General features: G+C 35.1%; 1 protein-coding gene across 1 annotated transcript in view; it reads right to left on the bottom strand.

The window, feature by feature from the left end:
• Positions 1-311: 311 nt before the first annotated feature.
• The window catches only part of LOC111636200 (alkaline ceramidase-like), a 46,659-nt gene continuing 26,544 nt past the window's right edge, over positions 312-20,426 (bottom strand). The window contains exons 2-5 of the mRNA XM_023381400.1: positions 19,341-19,597; positions 11,274-11,411; positions 7,135-7,386; positions 312-1,391 (exon numbers count right to left, since the gene is read on the bottom strand). Of these exons, the coding sequence (XP_023237168.1) occupies positions 1,319-1,391; positions 7,135-7,386; positions 11,274-11,411; positions 19,341-19,597 (720 nt within the window). The 3' untranslated portion in view covers positions 312-1,318. The remainder of the gene's footprint in view (positions 1,392-7,134; positions 7,387-11,273; positions 11,412-19,340; positions 19,598-20,426) is intronic.

Raw genomic sequence — 20,426 nt, 5'->3', positions numbered from 1 at the left:
ACTGTATTCGTTAATAAGGAAGTTTCGTTTGGCCGGTAAACTTAGTTTCCGAAAACCGGTAAGTGCCGCGCCGAAAATTCGACCGCTGGCAATTTACGAAAAAAGAAATGGAAAACGTATTTAAAACGGCCCGAACCCAATCGGAAAACGGGGCATTCGCCACTCTATGGCGGAAATTTTGCCATTTCGGTTAGAGTCCACTCCGCTTTTCCATCCTCCCGGTAGAAGTTCCTGGGAATTCTTCGTTTGGCATCGGGCCGCGGTATTTTTAGGTACAGTGGCGTCAATATACGAAGTAATGAGAGAGGAAACTGTTTTTCTTTCAGTTTATTAATATACGTAAATAAAACGGATTAAACAATAAGTTATACAAAGTAATTGGGTCCGCTAAGTATCGGAGATCCGGTCGACGTCGGAATCCGAGAAAAAAACAATTCCCGGTAAAATTATTAATTATAAACCCGGTAATAACCCTCCACCTCGGACGTTCTTTACCGCTGGGATAACGTTATTTCGCGCTAACAACGACCGGAACCGTAGACCCGGTATTTTATTTATTTACCGTCCCCCTGGGAAAGGGGCGGGGTCCGTCCCGTCCGGCGGAAAGGGGCGGGGTCCGTCCCGTCCTGGGAAATGCGGGGACCGATAAATAACGGATTATAAGGGTTCCCGATTGTAAAACGTCGATAGGGCGACGCCCCGGGCGCACGCGCATGGGTAGGCGCTTCACCCATTCTTTTCTAGTTTAATTTAAAGCACCCGATCTTCTCCTTTCGGGAAATCGTTTTTTATAAAAAAAACTTTACAGAGGTAACGATTTACCGGATTACCGTAAACGACGGAATCCCCGCCGTCGCTCGGTTCTTCCCCGGCGTTACAAATTTAACGACTTAAAAGGGTCCGGGTCGACACCGTAATGGCGAATATTCGAATTTAAAAGGAAATTCTTTAGATTTCCCGACAGTAGATAATTAAGGCCCGCCACCCCTTCCCGTCCATATATAAAAGCCCGGAGCCGGTAAAAAACCGTGGAAAAATTAGGCGACGGGTGGCGGATAGAAGGCCACCCGCCGGCCCGCGCTAGACGTTTAAATTAGTGAGAGAACCGGCCCGAAACCGCCCGCGCCCCGCATTTATAAATAAAATTCTAAGCGCTTCCGTTCTTTCCTCCTCCTCGTTCCGGTTTTTGCCGAGGCGCGGGCCGAGCGTTTGGTATTTGACGGATTTTGCCGGTGAAAATCCGCCGTCGGGCGTAACTACCGGTGGTCCGCCGCCGCTAATATTGTTGGGCGGGCCCGGGAGGAAGACGCCGCGCCTTTTATATCTTGAGGTGGTCCGGGGGAAGACGGTGACAGTTCTGAAGAACCACGTACGGAACTCCCAGTTCGAACCTGAAAAACAAAAATTGCCCTTTTAATTTTACCGCAAGATCTTCCGTTGGTAATAATGAAAATATTCTCCGACTAAAACTCCAAATCAGGAGCGTGCGATGCCGTAATGTTGTAGGCCTAAGTGCCAAAAAAACTTCGGGACAGGTAAAAACAATTTTTATAGTCGATTTTAGGACTACAATAAAATGGTAAAAAACTCGCTAGGTTACGAATTCTCCGGAATATCAAAATGACGTAAATATAGATGTGGACGTTTCGACTTTGGCGCATCCCAAATTCGACTTACGCTGCCGATATTTTTGCAACAAAGCGTCGATTCTTTCTATTCTTTAATAAAACGTATAGAAAAATGGCTTTTACCACATTACGGCATTGCGCGCTTCAATTACGTAAAAAGTTTAACAAAACTATTACTGTATTATAATAGGGGCAAAAATTATCGTTTCCGGGTTGAGACCAGTTTTATAAAAAAATATCACGTTTCGCTTACACTAATAGCCACGGAGCAAATTTATTTACGCGTAATGCGTGGTACTGGGTTTACTATTAAAACAATAAACGCTAATTCGTCGCGGATGGTTTTCTCCTATTGCAAAATTTTCGGTCACCCTCCTGTAGCGTTCTCCGGTTTCCTATTTAAACGAACGACCCTTTCCCCGGCAGTTTTCCTCAACGCCTGGTCGGAGGCGTTGAGGAAACCTGCCGGGCTGAGAATTATAAACCAAGACTAGGTAAATAACGCCTCCGAGGAGGCATTATTTACCTAGTCTTGGTTTATAATTCTCTCCCGGTTTTCCAAAGTAAATCCACGTTATTAGACCTTCCGCTAATTCTCTCTCTGTGGCCATTCTATTTCGCCCGTTGTCGGTTTTGGCGCGTTAATTCTTTATAGTTAGGACCTAAGCCGCCTTCCGTACCGTTGCCGAGCTTTAACGTAGCCGGACTTTTGCCTAGCCCGTGCCAGAAGACTACGGGCGCCGCAACTACGCGTTCTCCACCCACGTTTTACTTGGTGGGCCAGTTCCGAGTATTTAATTGTTTTTCGGGTGTACGTATTTTGTATTTTCTGGGTGTTCGATACGTCTACGGATGCCATTTATTTTTTGTCCGAGAATGTCGTGTCCCGATATACTATTGTGTAAGGGATAATTTGTGCCTGTTCTTTTCTACCACCCTCGTAGGTTTGCGGTACGGTTCCCGGACGTATAGTACTTTGTGTGGGAGCAAATAGCAAACGTAATAAATAGAAACGATACATTTTGATGCGACTATGTGGATTAGCTCGGTTTGCGCTAACGGCTTTCGATTCGACGCCGTGTATCGCGTACTTTGCGGCATTTCCTATCGGCGTGGCGTAAGTTGTCTCTCTTCAAATTTGCTTTTTTACTTTTTTCGTGTTTACGTCCCGGTCTTGCGTGGCAATCGTAAACCCCGTTCGAAGAGACGTCTTCGATCGATGTAGTTCTGTCGACGCCATCCTAGCCGAGATAAGCGTACCCACGGCCAAGCTCCTCCCGGATCTGGGACTGCTTCCCGGTGTCTGCCTCGTGTACTATCTTACGTTGGATCCGGGTCGGTGTTGTACAGATTTAATTGTATATTAGTTTTGTCTACAACAGTTACTGCTTTGTGTAATTGTCATGTTTTATATTGAAAAACTCTGTATTTGTACTTGTTTATAAAGATTTACTATATCTATATGGTCTTCTGATAAACCCAGAAGAATCGGCTTTTCTACAGAAGAACTGTGTTATAATTTGTTGGTGTTCATTTTCCTTCGAAACTATTCCAGCTGAGAGTGTGAAAGTGCGCGCGCAGTGTCTGCCGCTGCAAAACTCCAAACGAATGTGTGAATAGTGGGTTAATGTATGTCGACTGCTTAGAGGCGTTTTGCATTGACTGTATTATTAGTATTGGATTTAATCCGTAATTGTATTTCTTTGTTTGTTTCTGCTTTATTTATACGGTACCTACGTGGTTCTCTTGGCTTGGCCGGCCGGAATTTTAAATATTTGTAAACTTGAAGACGGTCCGATCAGTGGATGATGCGAAACGGGCCTTTGGAATCCGGTTCCACGTATTTCGTATTCGTTTGGGCCGAACTCCGTTTGTATGTCGGTGGAATAAGTATATAATTTTTAACGGCCGATGTAATCGTGTTTCGTGTTTTATCTTGTTTTGTGTGGTTTAACTTATTGGACGAGGGTTTAAGGTCAGAGATAACCACAAATGTGACTGGAGATCGGGGATTTTCTAATTCTTATGTGTACAGTATTCGGTTTGTTTTAATATGGGTATGTGCCGTGAAGTCCGAGGTATAGTGTTGTTCTCCGGTGGTGCATTGTGTTTTCTAAAAATATAATAAATGTTGGATGTATTTTGTACGTGTGTTATGTATATTGACAGTGAATATGGGATGCCTTCAAATGCATTCCTATAATCTATGTATGCTATGTAAGTTTGTGTTGTTTGCGTATTTGTCAAAAAACAAATCTGTGTGTAATTTTCTTTGTATCCCTTGTGGTTTCTATGACAGCTTTTCGTTGTTTGTTTTTTTGGCATTATCGGTATTATTTAATTGCTTGCGTCATGTAATTCGGTAAACTGATTTTGGAACTTAGCCTAGGAATCTCGAAAAACCGCTAAGTCTCAAAATCGATTCGCCGAATTATGTTGATGCGAACAAAGTTTTTTGGTGTTTTATGAGGATGCTGTGTCAGTTTACGTGGATATTTTGTGATGCATGATTTGATATTCTAGTGTTGGAAGATAAACAATTCGTCTGTATAGTCTTTAGTATTGTCATTTTTTGGATTTCGTGTATGCAATTTACTGTGTACGAAATTTTGATGAATTGCAGATTGTTGATTTTGTGTGTAAAATGTTTGGCTGGCTTCTAGTGCGTAGATGTAAATTTGAAATTGTAGATATCTGACAACTGTAAATTTGAAATTGTAGGCATCTGACAACTGTATTCTTTGTATTGCATTTTGGATATCGTGTATGTAATATGCATATACAGCAGAAGGCATGATTGGTATATTTTGCATGTTCTGTTCTTTCTCCTTGATCTAACTTACTTCATCTTTTGTATGCGACTGGATTGGATCCAAGAACAGACCAATAGTCAGTTCTTTTCCTGTTGATATGCCATTTGCTGCAAATTTGATATGTGCTAGTTACTGTATATGTATGTAAAAAACTTCATTGTTTGCAAATAATTAATTTTGTTGTTTTAATAGATTACAAATTTTGCATTGTTTCAAGTCTTTATGACTTGACTGCACGTTTTAAGAGTAAATGTATTTCTGTATGTATTGCGTTGTTCATGTTTCATGCCTGTTTTAATTTTCTTGACCAAATTTGTATTCTTAACATTCAAATTATGGAAAGAGATGGTAATGTTTTTAGTGAATTGTGTCAATTTGCATAATTGTTGTCCAATATCATTTATTTTCATGTTTCTATTATTCTATTCCAGGCAGTGTTGTGATTTGTGTGCAGTTTGATTTGTCTGTGGTGATACTTTAAAATAGTGGTATGTTAGTAAAATAGTGGTTATTACAGTGACTGTACTGCAGCAAACTGTAGGTATGTCTAAATGTTTTTTGGTAATATTTTGATAGTTTAGAGTTTTCCCTAATTACTTCAATGTGTTTACTTTGATTATTTGTAGTCTCTGAGTGCAATCTAACCCTACATGAGGATATCTTGAAATAAATGTGAATGCACTAATTAATTCTGTGTCCAAGATCTTCCATTTTAATTGTTATGGTTTCTATTTCATGTATGCTTTTATTACCTACTGTTATTAAGGTGTTGTCAATGAGTGTTTCATCTACAATGTGATCTTTACTTTTGATGTATATGTTTCACAACTCCTTGTTTGAAATGTTTGTGGAATAATTGTTTTTGTGTACAGTTATTCTTTTCTGATCAGCAACCCTTTCTTATGTAATAGTGAGAGATTTATTTTTGTGATGTTTCATGTAGTCTGTCTGTAGACAGTCATGTCTTGGATCTACTTCATCTATTGGCAGCATTTTCTGGCCTTGGTGGTCAGTGACTGGATTGAGCCATTGAAGCACTTTGGCTGGGTTGTTGTTGATTATTATGAGAGTGAGGTGGCATTTGTTTTTGTAATGCAGTAGCCATACTTATACCAATGCTGCAAAGAAAACCTACAGTAGATTTTTCAAACTAGAGCCTCTAACCTCTAAATGCAGATTTGTTAACCTGGGTCATGTCTAAGACAGCATTCTGCAGAGAGTATGTCAGCAATTTTCTTTTTCTCCACAGAAATGGGTGTGCTTGTATGTTGTTTTTTTTTTAACTCAGCCACCTCTAACATGAAGAACAAATGCTGCTTATAATCATTTTTTGCTTCATTTATTCCCATTTCTAGACCTTAGGCCACTGTACTCAACTGTACTACTATGCTTCAGCCAACATTATCCTATGGTTCATTAGAACTACTAGGATCTATTATTGATTAGATGGTGGCTGTCGAGTTATATATTTATAGTCTATTCAATGAAAGATGAATTTTTTAAGATCACTTCTAATGAGCAGTTAATGTCCTTAATGACTAAAAGAGGTAATTTAATTATTATCTGTTTTAGGAGGCTATACTATTGTTTCTTTCATTGCTATGAAGTAAATTTTAACAACCAAAATAATTATATAAATTTAAAGCAATAGGTCTAGCTTAACTGTGCAATGTTTTATTTTATTTACACAAAATAGCATAACTTCTTAGACTGAAGAAAATTAAGCCTAAAAATGATGTCATTAAAAAAAGGAAGCAATAAAGCAAAATAATAAATTTTCTACTTGTTTCATTTAAAATATATTTTTTCCATTTCACTTATTATAAAATAACTGCATCCACAAAGAATTACTAACAGATATAAAATGAAGAAATGGGGAAAAATAGGCTGTCTGAGACAGTGTCTTCTGAATTTCAAATGGATTTAGTGATGTGTTTTCAACAGTAATTCAGAGGTGCAAAGTATACACACTGTAGTGCTGGTTATACAATGATTATATTTTTGTTTTAAAATAAAAATATAATCATTGGAAATTACAGTCAGTTCATTACTAACAAGTAAAATGCAACATTATCTAGAAAGATATGTGATGTGAGAGAGTAGCAAGGATGTGCTAAATATTTGTGTATTTTTTAAATTTAAAACATTTTATAGTATATGCTACAGGCTCTGCACTGCCAGATTAAGCTAGTGTAAAGATCATAGTATAATCAAAATTTGATTATTGTTATAGAATATCTAATGATTGTGTTTTAGGACTTGCTATTTCTGACAGCATTAAAACAACTGATAACATCTTCAATTACAATAAGAAGAATCTACTATATATATATAAAACATTTTCATTATAACATAACCAAATGACTAGCTCATAAAAATTAAAACTTTAGCAAATCACATTTGTTATACAATAATAATTAAAATGTAACATTTATATAATACAAGTTTTATTATAATTTCAACCTTGTTATGAAAAAAATATCAGATCTTTTCATTACAATATTGAAATTACAACAACTTATATAAACTACACAAAACCTGAACAAATTGAAGACTTTTTAGGTTCACATTTTTGAAGACAAATCATCATAAATATGCTAATAGTAAATCACAAATCAGGATTCATTAAAATCAATTATATTAATTATTTGAAGTTCTAAATGGCTACTTGCATTGAGTTTTGTCTGACTTACTTATCGGTCGGCCAGTACATGAGAACCGGAACCTTTTCGGGAACTTCGTTCCAGGCATCAAAATAGGCAAATAGCACACAAGCAGTATAGGCAACAATAGCTATCAGCAAATGCCAAGCTCCATGCAAATAGGGAAAATTGACAGCAGACCACATATCACAAAACAGACGATCATTGATCCAGCATGCAAGGGCAACTAACCATATAATGGTGCATCTCAGTCCCAGACGGACCACTCGTGCATTTCGACACCTAAAAAGAATTGGAGAAAATCAAAAATCCATATACGTATGCAAACTATCAAATTTATTATTATAAAAATTTATATATTTTTAAATAGATAAAACTATTCAACAAAAGTAATAAAATTCATTAAGCAATGTCGTACAATTATTTTTAAGAAAACAGCAGCAATAAAATTTCTGTTAGACATCAATTTTAAAGCACACACTATTCAAATTTTGGAAATCTTTTAGTTGTCACCAGTAAAAATTATTTAGACAAGGTGCAGCTGAACAGAGTTACTAACAAACATGTATTAAAAAAAATTTAAACTTAATCTCAAGTTTGGTGTACAATAAAGCTAAAGAAACTTCTGTTTAGTTAGAAATTGTGATTACTTTTGTATGTATGTATTTTGTAAAAACAGTAAACATGTTTCTTAGAAATTTGACATTTTCTGTTTCCTACAAATTTTCAGGGAATGTCACCAGTGTGATGTTCTATGCGAAAGGGAATAACACAAAGTATGATACACAAGGAACAGACTTTATTTTTGCGTTCAAACAATGAAATTTCAGGTCCCAACTCTGATACAACTCCCAGATTTTCCTTTGTGATAATAATATGTACAATGAATTCTTCGCGTGTGGGATGTTGTTACAATTAACAATATATAAACATCAACTCACAGCCCGAGTAGATAATAACAACACCAAACGATCGCCTAATTTATCGGGCTATAATATGGCTATTTTAAATGATTGGAACTAAGTAATTTGACATTAGAGGTAGGCGTTAGGCGCCATCTCTTAATTAAATTAATAATTAAATAAATAATAATTAAATAAATAAATTTAGAACATTCTGGAATAAAAGAACTGGCCCGGGGCGGGGCTTGAACCCGCAACCTCCGCTTGCCGTGCGGTGCGCTTGCCAGTTACGCCACCCGGACCCCGAGCTAGTCTTCGCTTCCAGAAGTATATTAGATTTAGATATAACCTTACTTGGTTAAATACATCACTGGCTGGGGACGACTCCTTTGCCCACGACCCTAACGGTACTCAGCCGGCTAACGCCTACCTCTAATGTCAAATTACTTAGTTCCAATCATTTAAAATAGCCATATTATAGCCCGATAAATTAGGCGATCGTTTGGTGTTGTTACAATTAACAATTTTGAAGAAACTAATATACAGGTGTGGATTTTACAATCACAGATAAAATTTTTAACCTAATAACTTAACCTACTTAAAACTAAATGAAGAAAATAAGCATATAGTTTGAAGATGAAGAAAAGGAAGGATTCATAGAAAAGGGGTACCCAAAATCTAGACGAATCTTTCCGTATGCTGGCTCGGTTCTGATGCTAACGTCCTTACAGATGTGCTGCTCCAAACATTTTATTCTTCTCAAAATATAGGGTTTTCTCTGAGGAGTCTTCCACTTTAAAATCTTGTTTATGATCTTATAAGTCTCTTACTCTGATATTGTACACTCCAGCTCTCATCAATGCTGAAACAACCCAGAGCCTTCCTTGTACTGTACAACCTCCTGCTTCCTCAGTGTCCAGCCAAAATGTGTCTCACCCAAGCGAGTTTTGCCCTCAGGGTTTCCCACATTCTATTGTTTGTCACCCCACACCCTAGTAGAGAAGGATTGGGTCCAAAAATTCTTGGAATACAGAAAACAAAAGAAACAGAAGAACAAAGTGATAGAGAGAAATGATTAACAAAATAAAATATGAAATTAAATCTATACATAAAATATGGCTTACTGTGACACCAGTTTGTCAATTGGCACTCCTTTTCACTAAAAAACTTTGTAAAATAATTGCTTTTGATGGAGAGATAGTTTATGTACAGTAGAGTCTCAATTATCCGACTCAATTGGGGACTGAAGCTGGTCGGATAATTGAAAAGTCGGATAACCGAAAAGTATGAAAAAATCCATTAGTAGTGTAGTATATTAGTATATCCCATGTAATTAGTATATCGCTATTAACCTACTTCGCGTTGAATTTTCATCGATGTTAAGACTAACAAAAATTTTTAAAAATAATAATCGTCGCTATTGTATCGTTAAAAATTAAAAAATTAAGCCTCGTTTAAATACTGGCTCCCTTTATTAAAGTAGCCAAGACATAGCAAATATTGTAGCGCCACATCACTAGCGGACATTTGAAATTTGCCGACTATGACGGTCGGATAATCGAGGCTCTACTGTATTAAAGTTGTTAATAATATACTGATTGGTTCCAAACTATGGGAACAAACTTCAGTAGTGGATTTCTGGAAAGACAAATAATAAAAATAATCCTATTGACATATATTCAAAAATGTAGAACATTGACTGTCTGCCAAACAGGTCCATGGTCAAGTATTGCTATGAAATAAACCATTATCAGGAACAAGAGGCCATAATATTCACATACAGAAAAAAAAAACGGGAATGGTTGGAAGACAGCACAATTATACCATGGTTATACCGTGAAGTGATGCGCGACCACTTGCATTGAGGTCCATGGAAGATATTTTGAACGTCTACTGTGATTCTGCCTGAGGCATGTGTGCCATACCTTTGTGGAACATTATATCCTGTATATGCAGTTCATAATACTAGTGGTATAATCTCTTTCAGCACCAATGCATTTCCAGACATATGTTAATACTGTATAACCATCTTGTTCTTTGTCCTGCCAAGAATCCATTCCTAAAGTTCGTCCCCACGGTTTAGAATCATTCTGTATTTCCCAATTAATAAAACTATAGTACAAAGCTAAAACTAGCAATATTTGCCAGTTATAAACATAAATGATTACAACAACTTGAAAGAGGACTTTTTGGACAAATAAACCAAAATGTTACGTCCTTCAAATCTAATGTTCATCCAAGTTCAAGAATTACTCTGAAGACAATTTTCTTCCCAGATATTTTATTTAAATGCATTTCAGATAGGAGTTCTTGCCGATCCCTTTTCAGTAAAAGATACAATCTGCAACTGAGTACACACCAATATTTGGCACTCTCCGACATCAATCGAAGAGTCCCCTTTACTGAAGAGGGATCGGCAAGAACTTTGATCTGAAATGCATTTAAATAAAATATCTAGGAAAAAAATTGTCTTCAGTAATTCTTAAACTCGGGTGAACGTTAGATTCAAAGGACATAACATTTCAGTTTATTTGTCCAAAAAATCCTCTTTTAGGCTACATTCTATGTGGCAGCATCCAGCGACCGCGGGCAGAAAGAATCTTTGTATGCGCTTCCAACTTGTGAGCAACTTCTGTCCAGAGTGGACGTGTGTTGTTTACAAGATGGCAGCGAAAAGACTTTGTCAAATGCTACTATGGAAAATATGACAAGCATTAAAATGGTAAATTTGAAAGGTAAATGTTATCACTAACTAGATACACAACAAATATAAAGAATCTTTATGGAATAACAAGTTAAAAAAAGTTTCATTTTTGAAACGTTACATTTATACAAAATCAGAAATTATTAAAAAACATAAAAGATTATTAATTAAAGTACATACAACATATACACACAATTTATTTATCATTCCATTTTTATTTATCTACAAAATCAGGCATTTTCTTCTTTGGAAGCGCGAGCAGTGAAAGCGGCGATCAAAGCTACCAAGCTGGAAGCAGCTTGGTAGCTGCTTCCAGCACGCGCATTTAGAAGCATCATCTGGTGGTCGCTGCATGCTAAATGCGGTTACTCCGGACGCGCACATTTCCTTGAATCAGTTTGTCTGCTTCACTTGGAAGCGCATTCATGCCCGCGGGCGCTGGATGCTATCACATAGGATGTAGTCTTAAGTGGTTATAAAAGTTAATAAAACTATATCAAATTGCATACTATAATTGATATAACTTAATTACTTTGATAAGAAAAGCACATTATATATCTTACCTTCGAAGCTCTACACCCATAAGTATAGTCGATGGAAGACCAACAAACATTAAAAAAAAGGCATTGGTTGCAGGATGTATACAAGCAAGAATTGAACCAGCAACAGAAGCTACTAATATTATCTGCTGAAAAAGTTTTCTGGAAAAAACAAAAACAGAATAAAACACACTTCTAAATGGTTGATGAATTTTTTTATTAATTATTAGAAAAAATATCTGGACTACTGGTTTCCTATAAATCAACAATACCAAAAGACTCAACATTATAATCATTAATCTTATGACATGTTTCCCCTCATACTTAAAGTAAAAAGCATTTTTCAGTAAGTGTTGAAGTATACACAAATAGTAAATAAAAAAAATTATATGTATATATATTTTTTTAAATGGGACACACACACCCTATTTATACATTATACAAGAGGAAGTTTGGTTTATTTGAGTACGGCAACATGACACACAAGCAATTTGCCGAGGGGAAATGACTCCCAGGAGCCAGGAGGTCTTATGGGGAAACTGGCTCCCTATTTAGGCGTTACTAATATGAAGAAAACCCAGAAAAATCCATATGGCCGCCCGTTGATCAGGCATGGACCCATGACAAGTGTTCAGTGGTTTATCCACTTGGCCACTGGTAGGCTTTTTTTATACAGGGCAAGTGTTCCATTTTAATTAGCCACTCCAAATATCTCTAAGACACAAGACGAAACTATCTATAAACAATTGTAATATCATCTATGATATTACAGTCATTTTAAGACAGTTTCGTCTTGTGTCTTAGAGATATTTGGATTATTGTAATATCATAGATAATATTACAATCAGTGAAAAGAGATAAACTTCATTTTCTTATATAAGAACCCCTTTTTTTTGCATATTTTGATTCTATATAAAGAATAAACTTATGTAAAACATTTTTTCAAAGTGCAATTATAAAAAATTATGAGTTTTCATTTTGTGTTTTATTTATACTTTAAATATGTGCTTAGCTTATCACAACACACCTTTCTTGTTGTCAAGATAGTTTTATTGAAGAATAACGTTTTTGGCCTACTCTATAGGCCACCCTCAGGTTTAATGAGAGAATTAGAACATTGGTGTTCCATTAAATAGAATACATAATTATGTTCAAATTCAAAACATTGACAATGGAAAAATAAGAAATAACAAAAAATAATATATACAATAAAAAACAAAGTCAGATATAGTAATAGAAATAAAAAAGAAATACACTAATAATACTTTAAATAAACATTGAAATAAATTGTTAAGGTATAATTGAAAAAAACATGTAACTATAAACTAAGGTAAGATTACAAGTTAATTGCAAACTTTTTGACTATAAATTTTCACGCCTTTGGTAGGCCTTCTGCATCCCTTGCATTTATGCATGCCTCTTCGCATTTGCTCTTGTAAATTTCAATTTTTTTCAGCGGTCTTTGCTAATGTTGGGGAGCACAAGGGTTCGATGATAATCGCTTTATCCTATTTTACTATCAAGCCTTGGGTCTGCACTATCTGGGAAAGTATTGTTGTGTTGGAACCTTTTCTGATGTCATACTTGTGTTCTTTAAGTCTTATCCAGCTTAGTAGACGATGGCTGAGGCTAAATGATTCGGTAGCAACAAGAGTGGACAAAAATAAACTTTTGGTTATCATGAAGAGACAAACTTACAACAAGGCGTTGGATAATTATATCAAAAAAACGGAATGTGAAAGAGTAAACAACAAAATCATTGAGAGCATTTTTAGGAGGGTCAAAAGGCTGGAAGGAACAAGGCTTTACCTTTCCTTAAGAAGTGTCAAAACCTAAGACCTGGAATGCCAAGATTGTTTCATTCAAGTTATAACTTTCTAAATAAAATGTTTTAAAAAATTTTACTAAATACAAACATTTTAATCTATAAAAACAGAACACAGTGACATTATTAAAGGCTAAAGTCTGAAAGCAACGACAATGATACCCAATTGATGGAAAAGCTAGGACAGGAAAGAAAAAAAATTATACTCTCAGTTTTCACTAAAATACACCTGTTGAAAGGTACAAAATAAATTAAAAATTTCAATATTCTAAAATTCATGGGAAAATTTAAGACGACATGCATGATTACTTGAATAAAAAAATATAGAATAATGGATTTAATAAAGTAAAAATTACATTACTTTCTTTATGTATTTGTACAGAGGCATAGCCTCTAAAGAAAGGTTGTCTCTGCAATAGAAAATAGTTGTTCCTGGTGATTGGACATGGCAAGCAGTGAAGATATGACTAGTATCTATAATGTAATTTTTACTTTATTAAATTGTAATTTTGTCAGCCTTTTACAAAGAAATAGAATAACAGAGTTTGCACTTAAATGTTGTGAAGTTTTGTACGAAGGATTTCCCAAATTCTCAAACCATATTAGAACAAAACTGGAAACTGTATTATATGGAGGATTTCCCCAATTTTCAAATTGTGTTAGAGTGAAACGGTATTGTAGAAATGCCATGTTGTACAAGGGATACCTGTACAGTCGACCCCCCTATAACACGGGTTCCTATAGTTCGGATTCCTATATGACGGCGAAAAAATTGCGACGGTATCCATACAAACATGGTAAAAAAAACTCCTATAATTCGGTAAAACGTCATTGGGCAGCCAAACTACTTTCCACCATCCAGCGCCACACTACGGAGAGTTTAGGCAGGTAAATTGAGTTTACTATCATCTGTACAGTATTTAAATTAGGTACCGTAAGTCTAATACAGCACTGTAATTTTATACATTTCTTGTGAAAGAAACATTTCTTATTCAACGGCCATAAAAATTATTTATATTAATGATGACTCCAAAGTTTAACGAAGTTTTCGCAGAAAAATAATTTATCAGAAATCGTGCCCGCGTTTGGTGCGCTGCTCCGCGACAAAAACAAGCTTAAGCAATGGCAACGTCGAACGGTGCACACTCGGTAAGTAATCCTACAATTTTTTGTTTATAGCATAGTTAATACGGATTATTTTTGAAAAAATTATGTGTTTTGGAAATGTTGAGTTGAATTAGTCTAGGAATCGATTAATTTTATGGAAGAAAACTTTTCAAACAGCCGTAAGTCCGTAAACTGCACACGTGCCAGGCTGTGATTGGCAAGGTCTCCTAAAACATCAATTTCATAAAAAACGGAACATATCTACCATGTTATAGGGGGGGTCGACTGTATATGAATGAGGATGTTGGTTTGTTCATTGTATTCTCCTAGGCTATTCAATTAATTGCTATGAATCTCTCTAGTTACATTAATATGTATGTAATGTGGATAATATCATACATATCACCCCAAAATATTGATTTAATTTCTATACATCAATTAATTTCTGTCTACATCAGTCTTCCTGACTTTACATGTAATGCCATTTGTACATGAAAAAAACAACTTAAAGAATAATAATGAACTGAATATAATTCATAGAAAAAAGAATTTAAAAAAAAACAATTATTATATTCACTTAATTAGTGTGACAATGATATAGTGCATAACAGATGTGCTATATCATTACTGCGATAAGTAGCACACGACAGACATGTACATTGAGTCAAAAGTGTTACACTATAACAAACTGTACAAGTATTTGGTTTTCCACATCCCAATTAAATTTCTCTCTACATCAGTGTAGGAACTATGATAATCAAACAAAATTACTTGTTTCTTCCAGGGCTGCGGAGTCGGTAAAAAAACACTCGACTCCGACTCCTGATAATTTTAGTAGGCTGACTCCAACAAGATTAAATACCAAGTCATTTTATGGGGGACAGAGGGACTCATAGGGTATACCCTACTCTTTACTCTGAAAGGAGCCCCAGGCATTTACCCAAATACTTTTATGGTTAGCATTTTTTATATTTAACTTACATTTATATTTATTTGTATAAAAAAATTAATTTTTAACAAATATTTAACAAGAGGAGAAGGGGAGCAATAAAATTCTACATCTACATATATTCGACAGCATTTCCACTTCAATTTCACCCTTCCAGAAGAGTTAGTCCAACCAAAAAGTATGCAATCTAGCTACTTCAGCCCCTTGTTCAGAAAAGAAAAATATGTACTCTGATCACTTAGTCTGGCTCATTCAGAAAAATAGAATACTTATTTAGAGCGGAAATAATAAAAGAATGAATTGAAAATATTCAAATTCAATTGTGTCAAAATAATTAATTTAACTACTAAACAAATACTACAAACACTACATATTTAATAAATTAAATTGATGCTTATATCTCTAACTGCATTACTATTTAAAAAACTTATCGAACATTTTCGGTCAGATTCACAGACCTTCTTCAGGATCGAACTATCAGATTTTAAATTTGCAAAATGGAAATTCCAAAATGCACGTTCTATAATCTTCTCAATTGCGCATACTCATTATTATAATTTTAATGTTGCCGCTTTCTATTTTGCAAGTTTAAAATCTGATAGTTTGATCCTGAAGAAGGTCTGTGAATCTGACCGAAAACGTTCAATAAGTGTGTAAAATAGACTGCATTTTAAAGGTATGGTGGAGTTTTTTAAATTGATGCATTTTGTATTTAAAATAAATGAATTATAACAAAATATAAAAAGATTTTTAAAAATTAATAAATACATAATAAATTTTCTTTCATGTTAATAAAAAAACTGAAGTAAATTTAAAATGCAGAAGTCGGAGTCAACACATTTTTTCCAACTCTGACCAGAAATTCCTCCCGACTCAGACTCCACAGCCCTGGTTTCTTCATTAAAATTCCATTCAATATTTAGTGGCTTTTAACTATTGACTTACATTGAAAGTTTCAAGTGTGTACAGTACTAAAAAATAGTAGAGGAGAATCATGAATTGTGCTATAAAAAAATGCAACACAATCAAAAATATCACACTTCACATTTAATCATACAGAACTATCATAAAAGCAACCCTGTTCTTACAATTCAAAGTACATAAACAAAGGGTAATTAATGCCAACAATATAATTTGTGATGTCAGAAAAATGTCTTGATGTTTCCAAGTTATACTGTGAAAACAAACTGTTTTCTTCACTATTAAAGTCAAGTTGTTACATCTAAGAATGCAAATATTTTTGTAAAATTATTAATGTTATATATTTTAAATTTCTGTCTTATAAACCCAGGAAATGCCAGGTGTAACAAGCCTATATATATACAGGGTGGGCCATCGAAAACGAAACGGCAGAGTTATCGTGTTTGTCCAAGCATGTTATTCTGAAAGGGGACATCTTCTGCAATAAAGTTTTTGCGATTTTGAATACAACAGACAACAAAAAATTTTAAAAACTCGTTCATTTTTTTATTAACTAAACAAACACTTATTTCGGAAAAAAAGTAACACAAACTATTAACAAACATAAAAAAAACCTTTTAAGCTGGACCGCATACGCAAGGAAAAAAATATTTCCCCTTGAGAATAAAATCGACCTGTCCGAGTGATTTGCTTGGACGAACACGATAACTCTGCCATTTTGTTTTCGTTGGCCCACCCTGTACATAAAATCAACTTTAAGCTATAACCAACTTGAAAATAAGTATCTTGAAAAATTGTCACATCATTTCTAATACAGTGGAACCTCGGTATACGACCTTAATCCGTTCCTGATGTTTTGGACTTATACCAAACAGGACGTATACCGAACCAACCTTTCCCATCAGAAGTAATGTAAAAATGATTAATCCTTGTTCTACGGTAGATTTTAGCTTTTTTTTTTTTGAATTTGTGGTTTTAGGCCCATTGCTGCTCAGAGAGCACAAAGAGGCCAAGATTTTTTTTTTTTTTTAGAGAAGTTCTGATTTTGATTATAGCAGGTGGGTAGTACTGTGTGGTGAAGTAGACCGACTCTTCTTGATGATGAGTTGAGGGTGGTTTCTTTTGTAGGGTGTTTCAATACATTCTGCTTATATGCTTTAATAATATTAGTACTTATGGCTAGAATTTTTTACCAAGCAACGTGAGCAATGAGTGGCGAGCAGTGCTGAGGAGGAGGCAAGGAAAAGTAAGTTATGGACTCAGTGCAAAGGATTATTTTGGAGAGAGAGGAATAGTGTTTGAATTTTATTTATTTAGTGTATGCAAATTTTTAAAATGTTCAGATAAAGATACACAAATTAAGAAGGAGGGTTTAGATTATACAGTTTTGTGTCAGTATAGTGGGAAAGTGCTGGCCGCAAACCGAAAAGGCCGCAAAGAAAGCACGCGATATTTTGGCTAAGATGAGAAAAGGCTGCACACGCTAGGGGGCATGGCAAACGCCAAAGCTGCAGTACTGACTTGTGCCAGTGAAGGAAAGAGGCACGAAAAGCAGGGAAGTACCCGACAGCCTCATTCAAAACGACTCCAGTGTCAACAAGAAGTGAGTAAACAGGCTCTGATAGAACAAAACTAGGCAATAAAGCTAACAAAGCGAATGGGGCCCCAAAGACAATAAATATCCGATTTTTTTTTTTTTTTAAGCTGGCATTGCTAAACTATAGAAACAAACTACTCATCACACCTCAATAATAATCACATACACTGAACCAATTTATGGTGTGGTACGATAAACAACGAAAAAATAACGAAAAACAAACGTTTTTGAATCCCTTCTGGGCTCTTCATCAGGTTCTTAGTTTTAGCTTGTAAGTTCGAATAACGAATGTCGTTAAAATAAGTTCGATCTTCAGTTTGAATCGTTCTTTTAAACTTATACGACGCGCATGCGTGCTGAGTCTGCCTACTCAAATATAACGGGTGGCTAAATCGTGTTGTGAATCAACTCTTGCCAGGCCATCGACAAAAGCATCTCCTCTTTAAAATTTATGCATGTAGTTTCGATAGAGGCTTTAAAGATGTGCATCGCCTCTAACCATTTGAGATGATCATTGGGAGGTGTGCCTAGGAGGAGATTGGCCCGAGTAAAGTCGGCAACTATTTCCGGGTCCGTTACGTATGTTGCGAGGGCCGTGTCGGTTCTCCCATGACGAATATCTGCCTGATGTTCTTGCATTCTGATGCCTACGGACCTTTCAGTAGAGCTTATATATACTAAATCCCTATTGAATCTGTTGTCTCTCAAAGGGACACTATAGACTCCTGGTCTTCTGCTGGGGTTAGGAGGGTCCTTCCCATTATTTAAGATGTTAAAAATGGTGGGACACCCCCCATTTCATTCGAAGGGGTTCAAAAACGTTTGTTTTTCGTTATTTTTTCATTGTTTATCGTACCACACCGTAAATTGGTTCAGTGTATGTGATAATAATGATTAATCCGTTCTCATGTAAAAAAATGGCTTTAAACACCTCGCTTTCCTGGCTGGCTAGTTCCTGCTTGATTTTTCATGAGATCAGCATGTATTTTTTTAGCTTTCTTGCAAATAATTGCTTCCGATACGCTGTCTCTAGCACACCGTTTTTCAGTTATCCAAAGCAAAAGCAATTTCTCAACATGATCTAATGTCTTCGATCTCTGTTTAGAAATTGATTTAACTCCTTTCGCAACGTTAGCAGATTTAATAATGTCTTTATTTTTCATGATTGTCGATATCGTCGTTCTCGGAATACGGTGTGCAACAGTTAAATCTCGAACACGCGTGCCACCTTCGTCTTTCTCAAAAATTTCTTTTTTCAGTTCCATTATGATTCTAGTAAATTTTTTTAGTTTTCTGTTGCTTTTCATTTGCCTTTTTGCAATTCATGATTAATAAAAATAATAAAATTTTACTTACAAATTAAAATCAGAAGAAATTTAACAAAGTTATAAACTGTGGCACCGCGAACGTTTAGTCTGGTCTAGTACACCAATAGTGCTACTTGTTCATAGATGGCGCATATAATTGAATTAAGTCGTATACCGAGCAAAATTTGTTTCGTCCAAATATGACGTATTCTAAAGCAGACGTATACTGCGGTACCACTGTATTTTTAATTGCCTTCTTATAATTTATTGCAAAATAATGACTGACTGATGATTTATCTCCATCAATAAATTTTTTATATCTTCTATAAACAAAATTTATTCCCTAATGTTTCTTAATTATCAAAAATTAAACTTAATACAATACCTATTTCCACTCATGCATGTTGGAAGATATCTCCGAGGAAACCATAAGGCAAAAGCTGCCATCATTAACCAGAGAATGGCAACTTCGTCCAGTAACTGCCCGACAAGGCTGAGTGTTGCATGGAAATAAATGGATGACAGGCCGACAATCAATAGCAGGGCCCAGACAAGATATATTCCGGGGGTGACCACTTTGGCATATTGGTGAAATAGCCGAGTCAGAAGAGGTGGAAATAGTAAAAACAGCACATTACTAATCTGAAATAATAATAATTTATAAAAATTAATTCAAAAAGAAAGTTTCTTGTAAATTATTCAAATCATTTATGCAATTTGAGGCATAAAATTTCAAATCATTTTAAATTTACAACATTAAGTTTTGAGAATTGTTCAGAGAATCAAAGTAACCATACCAAAGGTTTAAGATTTTGAAAATTTTATATAAAAACTATATTTAAAAAAAGCTATCAAGATTAACTATAACTGATGTACACACACTCAGCAATAGTATATAAATCAAAAAACAAAACACCTTAATTTGCTGAGAAAAAATTTAATGTAAAGCTAACGTTTTCAGCCAAATCAGTTGGCCATCGTCAGGCTAAGAACATTCGAATATAAATAAAATAGAACAAAAATTTAAATACAAATAAAATAAAATAACGAGCGAAATATATATATAAATGTATACAGACTAATAAAATAAATAAAAATTATTGTTACAAATAACAAAAAATGTATACGAAAAAATAAGCATAGGTTAACTAAATATTAAAACGTTATATAGAAATTCAGTGAAATGCACTTTATGCGAAAAAATATTAAAATCGCCGCAATAAATTAAGATTTGTCCAATCGTTTGATAAAGTATTTCCAGGCCGAAGGCAACCCTTCAGAATCTCTAGAATTGATGCATGAATCATGCAATTTGCTTTTATATATTTCAATTTTTTCTGCGCAATTCGCCAATGTCGGTGAATGTACCGATTTAATAATTTCTGCTTCGTCCCATTTGACGATTGAGCCTTCAACTTGCGCCATTTGCGATAGTATAGTGGCACTAGATCCCTTGCTGATGTTATACTTA

Source organism: Centruroides sculpturatus, unplaced genomic scaffold (genome assembly GCF_000671375.1).
Source record: "Centruroides sculpturatus isolate CEXI.00-Female unplaced genomic scaffold, Cexi_2.0 scaffold1031, whole genome shotgun sequence".
NCBI classification, from domain to species: Eukaryota; Metazoa; Arthropoda; class Arachnida; order Scorpiones; family Buthidae; genus Centruroides; species Centruroides sculpturatus.
The sequence above is the reverse complement of the archived record's forward strand: the minus strand, read 5'-3'. Positions and strand labels throughout refer to the sequence as shown.